This window comes from Lissotriton vulgaris, chromosome 9 (assembly GCF_964263255.1).
Source record: "Lissotriton vulgaris chromosome 9, aLisVul1.2, whole genome shotgun sequence".
NCBI classification, from domain to species: Eukaryota; Metazoa; Chordata; class Amphibia; order Caudata; family Salamandridae; genus Lissotriton; species Lissotriton vulgaris.
In genome coordinates, this window is record NC_141697.1 from 935,806,354 (window position 1) to 935,818,427 (window position 12,074).

Sequence of the window (12,074 nt, forward strand, 5' to 3'; positions counted from 1 at the left end):
GATGTTCCAGCTTTCAGAGCCCTATGCACTAAACAAATGATTTTAAAAGAGATACGGTGCTCTATAGGAAGCCAGTGTAGGCTCTTTCTGGCTAGTGTCGCAGAGGAGGAGCGGGGAATATCTAGGACAAATCTTGCCGCCACATTCTGTACTATTTGGAGGCGCTGGATTAGTCCCTTATTGATCTCTGCAAACAGTGAGTTGCAGTAGTCCAATCTTGAACCAACCAGCGCAACCACTGCCTGTTTCCTAGCTTGCGTGGAGAGGTAGTGCACTATTCGTCGGAGAATTTTGATGATTCCCCAGCAAGTAGCCACCGTTCTATTGACCTGAAGGGTCATTGCCAGCGAGGTATCGAAGATGACCCCTAAGTTCCTAGCTGAATGAGAGGGGACCGGGCAGGTTCCCAGGGATTGCGGCCACCATTCGTTTGACCACACATCCTGGTCCCTTCCGAAGATCAGCACCTCGGACTTGTCGCCATTCAGCCTCAGGGAGTTGACTATCATCCAGTCAGAGACTGATTGCATACAACTCCTGAAGCTGGACGCAGAGGTGCTGACCGGTTGGGCCAGTGACACCATGATCTGAGTGTCATCTGCGTATGACACTACTTCCATTCCCTGCGCTTTTACTAATCTCGCTAGAGGGGCCACATATATGTTAAATAGGGTCGGACTTAAAGCCGACCCTTGTGGTACCCCACATTGCAGAGATGTAGCAGGGGAGAGGTATTCTCCCAGTTTGATCCTCTGTTCTCTAAGGTCTAAAAAAGAGGACAGAAGGCTCAGAGCTGGCCCCTCCACTCCTATCTCCCTCAAACGAGATGTTAGAATCGAGGGAGATAGGGTGTTGAATGCTGCGGTCAGATCGAGTAAGACCAGCAGCGTTGTCTGTCCCTGATCCACTTTCATTCTGATGTTATTTGTCACCATAGTGAGTGCAGACTCCGTGCTATGGAGTTTCCTGAACCCATGCTGGGTTTGATCTAAAAACCCAGAGGAGTCCAGGAAGGCAGACAAGTGCAGATTCAGGTGGGTCTCAAGCATTTTGGCGGGGGCAGGAAGTAAAGATATGGGTCTAAAATTTTTTAAGATTGTGGGGTCAAGGGAGGGTTTTTTAAGTAGCGGCCTGACAATCTCTTTCTTCCAGACTGAAGGAAAAACCCCGTGTAACAGGGCACTATTCATTACTTCCAATAGAGGAGGAAGTAGTGTGTCCCTACACTCCTTCATCACTTGGAGAGGACATGGGTCCAGAGGGGAGGAAGATTTGGTCCTATTCAGCAATGAATTAAGATTGTCGAGTGTAATCAATGGGAAATTAGAGAGAGTCTTGGTGGGATCTTTAGGCCAGGCTTCAAAGTTTGTGAGAGCCTGGATAGTGTGGTTCCCAAGGGATTTTTTCTGCGTTTCTAGATTAGCAGCAATCTCATCGATTTTAGTATAGAAAAAAGTTGAGATCTTGTCGCAGAGCTCCTGAAATCCCTTCACTGGGTCTGGAACTTGTAGTGAGCAGAGGGAATCCACTAACTTGAACAACTCCTTCGATGAAGTGAGAGAAGTTGTGAGGTCAGAGAAGTATTCTTGTTTGTCTTAATGAACGAGGCCTTATATTCACCTAACAGTCGCTTGTGAGTCTCTCTGTCCATAGTGTCCCATGTTTTCCTCCATTTTCTCTCCTGTCTCCTGCATCCCTGTCTCAACAACCTGAGAGGCTCAGTGAACCAGGGGGCGGAGGGCCTGCGCCTCGCTGAATATCGGCGTATAGCTGGAGCTAGAGCATCTATTGCCCCAGCGATGGAGTTGGCAAGATTTTGTGCTGCCTTCTCTGGGTCTGATGGCAGGGAGACCGAACTAATGAGAGGGGCCAAGGAATCATTGGTAATGTTTTTATAGTTCCTTTTGCCCTTTCCCTGAGTCTGTTCCTTCCTAGGAGGATCTGAGTGCGAGAGAGTCAGAACTAACGGTACTGCCAGATGGTCTGTCCAGACCAGCGGTTCAGGAGTCCCCGTCTTAACTCTAGGATCATTGGAGAAAACTCCATCAAGTGTGTGGCCTGCCCGGTGAGTTGGTCCTTTTACCAGTTGAAGAAAGCCACAGGCTTTAAGAGGATTGACCAAAGAAGAGGTATCTTTAGAGGTGGAGTCATCTAGGTGAAAGTTTAAGTCCCCTAAAATAGTGAAATGGGGCTTGCCAACATATGGCTCCAGAATTCTAAACAGGTCACTACTAAAATTGGATCTAGGGCCTGGGGGCCTATACACAAGAAGGCCCACAAAGGATGCTGATGGAGATGAGGAGATAAAGAAATGCAGGACCTGGAAGGGGTCGGATGGTACCGACAAGGCATTAATACTGCAGGTAAGATGCGACTGGTAGAGAATCGCTAATCCTCCGCCCCTTCGCTTGACTCTGTCAAATCTGTGCAGAGCATAACCCTCTGGGATTGCCATTAAAAGGTCGTGTCCTGAAGTCTCCGAGGCCCAGGTTTCCGTGATGAATACCCATGCGGGCCTTCTAGACAACACAAAATCATGGTAAGCTACATTATTTTTAATTATGGATCGAACATTGATAAGATATCCTTTCTCTGAGTGAGTACTTTTAGCCGAGACCAAGCCGATAAAGCCGGCTTGGTCCGGATGTATGAGATCGGAGATGTATGGCAACAATCTATTGGCCAGAGCCTTAGCTAACACCTTGGCCTCCACGTTCAATAAGGAAATCGGGCGATATGACGCGTATTGCTCGGAGGCCGACCAGGTTTATGAAAGACGACCACCTCAGCATGTCTCCAGTCTTGGGGCATGCAACCCAGTTCCCGTGCCTCCTCCACTACCGCTCTGTACTGGGTTCCTAACTGGAGATGAAATTTCTTAAAGAATTCACTGGGGAAGCCGTTGGGGCCGGGGGCCTTCCCCCTATTGAGTTTCCCAAGAGCGGTTCCTAGCTCTTCCTCAGTCAAAGGTTTATCCAGGCTATCGCGGGCTTCATCTGATAGCGCCCGTGGCGGTAAATCCGCTATAAACTTGTCTATCAAATCCTCACTAATGCATTCATGCGGGGAGTATAGGTCGGCATAGTAGGCTGCAAAGCCTTCCGAGAGCGACCTGGGATCAGTTATCAGGGCGCCGGACTCATCCTGTATTCTCGGAGGAGTCTAGTTTTGAAACTGGCCCTGACACAACCTGTGCAACATCGTCCCAGATTTGTCCCCCCATTGGTACACCCTGCTCCGGGTCGCCAGCCACATCTGCCGCGCCTCATCAAGTAGCAACGAGGCGTAGGACTGTTGCGCTAGCAGCAGCTGCTCCAGCACCTGGTCTTCCCCACCCGAACTACTACGCTGCTCTAAATCCCGTATGGCCACCTCTGCTTGATCAAGAGTCTCCCTGCGCCGTCTCTTGGCCGCCACACACCACACTATATCTATGCCTCTCAACGTGGGCTTTATGTCTTCCCAGAGCGTCGCCTTAGTCGCCACCGTCCCAGTATTTTCAGCCAAGTACTGCGCTATGGCGTTCCGCATGTGGGCCTGGTAATCCCCAAGCTGTATGTGCCACACTGACAGGCGCCAACGAAACTGCTGTTGCCTCCGGTCTAATCTTATAGTGACCGCCACCGGAGAATGGTCCGACAGAAAATATCCGCGGCCTCCACCCTACCCTGAGCCGCCAGGGGGACAAAGATGTAGTCCGGCCTAGAGAATGAGTGATGTACTGCCGAGAGGAAGGTGTATTCATGCTGTGTGCCATGCATGTATCTACCCATCCCAGATTTCTGATCAGATCATGCAATTTGGTATGCCCGGATACTACTGCCCCCCCCTCCAGGCCTGTACCTGTCGCGCGTCAGATCAATCACATCGTTCCAGTCGCCCCCTATGACAGCCAACACATTTGGAATAGTCGCCCACACTGTCAAGATCTTTTCAACCAGGGACCACTGCAAGGGGGGCGGGGCGTACACACAGCCAAACACTACATCTTCGTCTCCAAGCGTATCTTGAATAAAAATGTATCTACCTTGTGGGTCCTGCCAATCAGTGGAGTGCACGTATGGGACCCTGCGGTGTACTAAAATGGCCACGCCCCTGGACCCCCTGGCAAAACCTGCATGGAAAACCTGACTGTAACCAAAGCGCTGAAGGTATAGTGTTTTAGTCCCCAGAAGATGTGTTTCCTGCAGCATAACAACATCCGCCCCCACTCGTTTAGCCTGTTTCAGAATCGCTCCCCGCTTGATCTTGTCTAGCATCCCTCTCACGTTCCAACTAAGGGCCCGAAGTTTGGCCCCAGGTCCAGCTGCCCCTCTATCCAGGCTCGACATCATAGACCCTTCGCAGCCAGCATCCATGACGTATACCATCCGCGTGTGCTTCCAGCCACCATCTCGATCGCATCCGAACCGTGCAGTCCCCCCCAATCCAACATCTACCAACTTCCCAGAACTCCCCCCCCACCCCATACATCAAGTAACAATGAAGTATCTGTCGCGGTGCAGCATGGCTTCTGCCTCCAACATGAGACCGACAACCCACCCCACCAATGGATCCCCATAACTGCAGTTAACACACCCAACACCTACTCCCTCCCACCCTCGCCTGAAAGGAACCCCCCCCGCCCACCCATGTACTCCCCCCCATCCCTCATCGCCCCTCATCCGTACATTCGGTCTCACACAAGGCACAGGCACCTCGCTCTACCCCCATGCACTCTCCCCAGAAAGGAGGGAATTAAGACAAGCTGTCCGCAATATGTCTCTGAGCGCCCTCACGTGCCTTTCTTCTGTTTCTCTGCCGCTCCAGTCGCAGTCTCCGAAGCCGTGCTCGACACTGACCGCTGTCGGGATCGGGATCTCCAATTGCCCTTAAGTCGGGAGGATCGTGTCTGCGTATCATCGTGTGAATAGTCTGGGTCCCGTCCCGGGGGAGTGTGCGCCTTCACAGGTCTGATTTCATCTGTCCATTGAAACACATCCTCCGGGGAATCAAAGAAGTGAGTGCGAGATTGGAAGATAACTCTTAAGCGGGCTGGATAAAGAAGCGCATATTGTATTTTCAGATCGCGCAAACGTGCCTTGGCCGCCGTAAAGGACTGGCGTTGCTGTTGTACTAAGCGGGTATAGTCAGGAAAGATCAGGATCATGTGATTTTCATATCGCAGTGGTTCTTTCACTCTGGCCTGTTTGAGGATCACATCTCTGTCATGGTAATTGAGAAGCTTCGCAATCACCAGCCGCGGTCTCGCTCCCTCGGGCGGTTTTTGCACCAGGGCCCGGTGCGCCCTTTCTATCACAAAACAACTGGAGAGGGCCTCGGGTGAAATCCAGCTTCCAAGCCACTGTGTCAGGAAGCCCTCCATATCTCCCTTCTGCCATCCTTCCGGTAATCCTACAAAGCGGAGGTTGTTGCGCATGGCGAGCCCTTCTGCGTCCTCCACCCGGAGCGCCAGGCCCTTTTGTGTGGATTCCAGGGCAGCCACTTTGCGTTTGAGAGTCACCACATCATCCTCCACCCCAGATATCCGAGTTTCGGCTTCCGTGATGCGGGAGACTGCGTTCCGCAGGTCCTGGCGAAGGAGCGTAACTTCTGATCCCACTGCCCCAATGTTGCCGTCCAACGCGTCTCGGGACTAAGTGATGGCTGCCATCAGTGCCGCATTGTCCGGCCCGGTCGTCTGGGATCCACCGGAGGCCCCCGCACTGCCTCTCGGCCCTGTGAACTTGTCGATGGGCCCCTGCTTAGGGCCCCCTCCGCCTCCACCTGGTTCGCGGGTCATGATGAGTGTGCTGCACTTTGATCTGGGGCAGCCTAGCAGGCACTCGTCGGGTTACCACTCACTATGTTGCCAGTCAGGGGGCCCCCCACCGCGGTCCGAATTGACCGCCGAATAGGCAGGCCAGGCACTCCACCTCGATGTCCAGTGGCCCCGATCACGCCCCTCAGGGTCAAGGTCCAGCCACGGCCTGCGCCACCAGGGTCCCCCTGTCTCTCAAGCAGATCTCTGCCACCCCCGACCTGCATCTGGCGTGGCGCTTGTCGTCCCGCTGCTGCCTAGGGGGCCCCCCTGTCCGTTACCTCAAGGAATGGGCGTTCGGCCCCTCACTTCCCAGCCGCTCCGCAGGGGATCTCATTGTTGGCAGCTGAGCTCGTCCGGTCCCACGATGGCAGCCGGTCGGTGTCCTCTACTGCCAGGCCCCGATCCCTTGCACTGAGGCACTGCTGGGTGTCATTAAAATCAAGGCCCTGGTCCACCGCTGCCGCCCCAGGCCTCTGCGCTGCCACTGAACCTTCCGGGTCACCACCACTCCAGGACTTTGCTCCTCACCACCTCGGGCCCAGAGAAGGAAGAGGGGCACTCGCCTGGCCGTTCCGCTCCGCCTGCGTGGTTTCCGCCTTCCGAGCGGGCCGCGTTGCTCGGTCGCCTCCTGTAGGGCCGTCGAGTGGGACCAGTGCCTCCCGATGCAGAGCCGAGGCCTCCCCCAGACAGCCAAAGCCAGGCGCGGCCCTCAGCCGCCACCGGTCCGCCGCCTGTCAGCCGAGCTCCGGCCGCCTCCGCAGGGTGTCAATCCGGGTCGCGAAACTCGAGCTCCCCGGCTCTCGGAGGCCGCCCAGGCCGCACCGCGTCCGCATGCCCCGCTCGTTTTCAGCGGCGCCGAACCGGCCCAAAGTGTGTCGAAGTGGGCTCCGCGGCCCCCGCAGTAAGCGCAACCCTCGGGCCGCAGTGAAATGGGGAAGAGAATGATATATCGATGGATAATCGGCTGGCGGGGACGGAGCTCAACTAGGCTGCGTCCGCCATACTTGCCGTCCAAGCCACGCCCCCCAAGACATGTTATTTCTAACTATCCCGGTTAAAGTTAACCAGAGCCCCAGCATCACAAAATGGATGCTGCTGCCACAGACACAAGTCTGACCTCCTGCTGCTGGGAGTCCTTCCAGTCACGGAGGTTTGGACAATAGGTTTCCTGCTTGGGGAGGTGCGAGCACCACCCCAGACAAGAGGATGTGTATTGGGACAGGGAGGGCTGAATAGATTGAGACACTGCCTGAGGCACACTAGGTGCTTCATGCATACCCCAGTTCAAACCGGGTGCTGGGGCACTCCAGCCCCAGCTCTGGCACGAAACTGCACAAAGGAAATGGGGTGTAACCACCCCCCTTCCTGGTCCTACCCATAGGAGGGACCTAGTGAGCAAACAAGCTCCCTTTAGTTGTATAAAGGTAGGAGCTGACCCTGAAGAAAATAGATTAATCCTGGAATCGAACTGAAAACGAAACTCTGGACCCTTCGACATTCAACCAAGCTGAAGACTGAAGAATCTCCCTTGTGGCCAAGGAGTGACCACCCTGGGCAACCAGGCACCATCCAGCAACTCGATGGCAAGCTTTGTCCCCGTTCCCGCCGGAACCCGAGCACAGAGCCTGACAAGACCTTGATTCCTGGATCCCTTCTGACCCCACTGCACGACTCCAGCACAGCTGAGCCCCGTGGAAGGCGTCGGGACCCGTGGAAGCAGGTAACTTGGAAAGCCTGCAACTTGCTAACAGCGCAGCTCCTGAGGCCTCCTCGAAGCAGTGCCCTGGAGACTGAGACACCCCAACACCGAGCTCCACCTGCACCTAAGACCAGCCCTCCACACTCCACAAGATCTGCGTGGGGCCCTTCTGCATGTGTTCTGCTCGACGCGTTGTCCGGTTGGTGGCCCGTTGGCTAGTAGCCCTATGGTGGCGATCCTTTTGAAACTCCATCACTGGTCTGGTTGCTCCAGACTGGCACTTGCTTCCCTGAAAAGGTGAAGTACCTCAGACCCTCCTGGTCTGCACCAGAAGCTCCTTGTGTATCCTGCGTGGGTTGCCTTTGCTTAGGCTTGTTGGCTCTGATCTTGAAGCCGACCCCCTCCATCTGCGAGAACATTTGTGGGACAGCTCCTCTCCAGCACCTGATTGCTCCTCGACGACGTCTGGTTCCTTCCTGGTTCCACCCGGACACTGGCTAGTGACCTAGACTCTGTCCCCTCTGCTTTCAGGTCTTCTTCATCCTAGATCCACCCTTGGATCCACCCGGACATCTTCCTCCTGGTCGCCTGCAGCATCTTTCTTCACAGGCTCCATAGACTTCAACGGCGAAACCCGACACATCTTCACACCTATGCACCCGCTTCCTGTGGGTGAGGTAACACGAGTACTTTGGTGCTCTCAAGGGTATTGACTATCCAAGTGTCTAGGTTTTTAGTTGTATCCTTCTAGCTAGACCGGAAGTGTCCTAAATCTTCATTTACTTACCTTTTACGTTCCTATTGACTTTCTATTGACTCTCGCGTGAGAGTACTGACTCTGCATGCGCCCCCTGTGGGCCTCCTACTCCTAACCTAAGGGTCAGATAGTGTAGCCCCAGCGATTCCCTAGGCCCTAGGCCTTCTCCTTTCCCGAGTCGTGGTTCTTATACCACTTACTTAGTATATGGTTACGCGCCCCTAGGGCTTAACTGTAAATTGTGCTTTTTAAAGTATTTCTAAGTGTAACTTGTTATGTGCTTTTGCATCTGACCTCATAAAGAGTTCAGAGGAGTGTGTTAGTAAATAAATACATATATATTTTATATATATCCTGTGTGGTGTCCTTTCATTTGATATTCAAGGGGTTACATATGGTAAAACAGCTGGCTTTACACGCCCTCAAGAGTCTTTTAGCCTAAGACTGTTCTGTCCACACTACCTCTAGGATAGCTGGTCTATAAGGTTGACTTTACAACCATCACCTTAAGGGTTGTTTGGACTGGTGCAAGGGGATCACTAGAATAGTGAACACCATATACCAGGCCAACTTCTCACAAGCTGCTCAACTCCGTCCTCAATTGCGCTCCTCTGCCCACCACGCCCGACGCCAACTCTGCAGTCAACGAACTCCACAGATGGATCACCGACTGCGCAAACACGCTTGCCCCCCTCCAGAACTCTGACAGACAAAGCACCACAAAAGCCACCAGGTTCACCACCGACCTCCAAGAATCCAAGCGAACGTGCCAATGACTAGAGAAAGCTTGGAGGAACGGCAAATCCACAGAAGCATGAACCGCCTACAAGATCGGCAAGACAGAACACCACCAACTCATCAGATCCATGAAGAGGAACTTCATCCAGCATCCTCTTCAACTCCTGCAACTCTAAAGAACTCTTCAGCATCATACAGTAGTTCACTCCCCCAGCGAAACCTCCGACTTCCCTTCCTCCCAGGACCTCTGCAACAAACTCTGCTCCTACTTCCTTCACAAGATCAGAATTCTCTAAGACAACTTTGACGAACGGAACCAAGGCACAGACACTACACCTACCACCGTCAACGCCACCCAGTCTACCATCACCGCCTGGACCCCCGTCTCCACAGAAGACACCGCTAGGACCATGAGGAGCATATACTCAGGAGCCCTCACCGACGCCTGCCCGCCGCATATCTTCCACAGAGCCACCTCTGCTATAGCACCTGAACTCCGACATAGTATCAACTGCACCCTCAAAACTGGCACATTCCCCGATGACTGGAAATGTGGAGAAATCAAGCCCCTCCTCAAGAAGCCCTCCGCAGACCTGACGGACTTCAAGAACTACAGAACCATCTTTCTCCTCCCTTTCACAGCCAAAGTCACCAAGAAGATTGTCAACAACCAGCTCATGAACTTCATGGAAACCAACTTGATCCTCAACACTTCTCAATCCGGATTCTGCAGCAACCACAGCACAGAGACCGCCCTCCTAGCCGCCACGGACGACATCCGCACTCTCCTCGACCAAGGCCACACTACTAGACCTCTAAGCAGCCTTTAACACTGTCTCCCACCGCACACTAAACGCCAGACTCCACACGCCCGCATACAGGGAACTGCCCTAGACTGGATCCGCTCCTTCCTCACAGGCCGAACTAAAAGAATCAGACTCCTGCCCTTCCTCTCTGAATCCACAGAGACCAGCTGCAGAGTACCTCAAGGATCCTCACTCAGCCCCACGCTCTTCAACATCTACATGGCCCCCCTCGCAACCATCATCAGAAAACACTGTCTCAGCATAGTATCCTACACCGATGACACCCAGCTCATCCTCTCCCTCACCAAGGAACCCGACATCACCAAACACAGTTTTCAGGTAGGAATGAAAGACATCGCATCCTGGAAGAGCAGCAGCTGCCTGAAGCTCAACTCGGAGAAAACAGAAGTCCTTGTCCTCGGATCTACTCCCTCCGCATGTGACAACACCTTGTGGCCCACCGCCCTTGGCAACCCTCCCACACCCATGGACCATGCCCGCAACCTTGGCATCATACTCGACTCCTCCCTTACCATGAATCGACAGGTCAATGCTGTATCTTCCATGTGCTTCAATACCCTCTGCATCCACCGCAAGACCTTCAAATGGATCCCCCCCGATTCCAGAAAGACTGTCACCCACGTACTCATAACCAGCAGACTGGACAACAAGAACACACTCTACGCCGGAATCAACAAATCTCTACTCCTCAAACTCCAGACCATCAAGAACGCCGCAGCCAGACTTATCCTTGGCATCCCACGACAAGACCACATCACCCAACACCTACGAGACCTCCACTGGCTCCCCGTCGAGAAGAGAGTGACCTTCAAGCTGCTCGCCTACAAATTACTCCACAACACCAGACCCCAATACCTCAACTAAAGAATCTCCTTCTCAAACCCAAGAGAATCCTCCGCTCCGCCAACTTTGCCCTGGACAAAATCCCACGCATCTGCAGAGCCAGAACGGGAGGAAGAGCCTCCTCCTCCATCGCGGCCAGACCTGAAACGAACTCCCCCTCTGCATCAGGTGAATCGCCACACTGCAAGCATTAAGGAAGAGCCTCAAGATCTGACTCTGCGGATGAGACTCACCTGCTCGAATGCCCCCTCCACCCAACACCTTGAGACCCTGACGGGTGAGTAGTGCGCTTCACAAATCTTGATTGCTTGAACGTGCCCTATTAATGTTAAAGCTTCTACGTGTTAGACTACAGAAAAACGCTTTTTAAAATTGTGAAGAGCCTTTATAATGTTTTATGTGACGTTTGTTGAATGCCTTACACTGCAAATATTTTCTGGCCTTGGCTCGTAAACGGGCTCTGAGATCCGAGCCAGGCGGCTCTCCGTGTTAATTTGTCGGCTCACCCACCTCCGATAAATTATTGGAATCCATCCGGAAGGTGAGAAGCTTGGAGTGCCACAGCTGTAGCAAATGCTGGTTGCGTCTTGGCTTGATATTGTCGCGTCTACCTGGCTGCAGGACTCAGCAGGGAGCGGGGGCAAACAGGAACCGAGTTCCACCTTCCACTGTTAGCTTTTAGCAATAAATATTTCTACTGCTGTTTAAAACCCTATTCACAGTTTCAATGCGTTTCTTTTTGCTGGAGAAAATGTATCTTCTACAGTATGACTTGAAACTTACATTTGAAACGGATTCCTTTATAGCCTCCTTACTGAATAGTATCTCAACCCTAATATGTTGTGACCGAAGAGAACAAAATAAACAACCCCGGAGTAAATACTCTTTTTGTTGCGCTGCATTCTCTAAGACCCTCGTGGTGACGTGGTCTTGTAAGAAGCCCCGTGCGAATCCTGAAACTTTTTCCCGGCTCGCGGACTCCTTCCGCCTACGCAGTAGCGCTGTTTAAAAGTGGTCGTTTTTGCCTCACCATTTCGGACAGTCAAAAGTCTCCGAGCGTCGCTTTACATCCGGATCTTAAACGCGCCTCCGTCACAGCAGCTGTTGTTTGTCTCGTGGGAACTGGGACACAGCTTCACCACAGCTGAACTCGTGCCAAGTGGGAGTGAGATGCAACCACTCCTTTCTTTTTTTTGGTCTGCCTTGTCAGCGCAGCTGTTGCCTCATCTTATGTGACAAACTCGCAGCTGCCAAGTTGATATTTCCATTTACGTGTCAGGTTTTCAGTGCTCTGATGTTTGACATTTAAGGCATTATGTGGGAAACATAGAGTGACGATTTGTCCCAAGAAAAAATAAGTAGTTATGTTCATTTCAAGAGATAAATGCACAAAATGCTCTTCCCTTT

At 52.8% G+C, this 12,074-nt stretch overlaps 1 protein-coding gene across 2 annotated transcripts in view; it reads right to left on the bottom strand.

Annotated features, from left to right (window-relative positions):
• The window catches only part of LOC147692561 (acylamino-acid-releasing enzyme-like), a 520,252-nt gene extending 508,422 nt beyond the window's left edge, over nt 1-11,830 (bottom strand). The window contains exon 1 of one of the 2 annotated variants that reach the window (XM_086938779.1): nt 11,698-11,796. In XM_086938779.1, the coding sequence (XP_086794905.1) occupies nt 11,698-11,700 (3 nt within the window). In that variant the 5' untranslated portion in view covers nt 11,701-11,796. Of the gene's footprint in view, nt 1-11,697 lie in introns of both variants that reach the window. The other variant, XM_086938780.1, reaches the window with a different exon arrangement.
• Between the last annotated feature and the right edge of the window lie 244 nt (nt 11,831-12,074).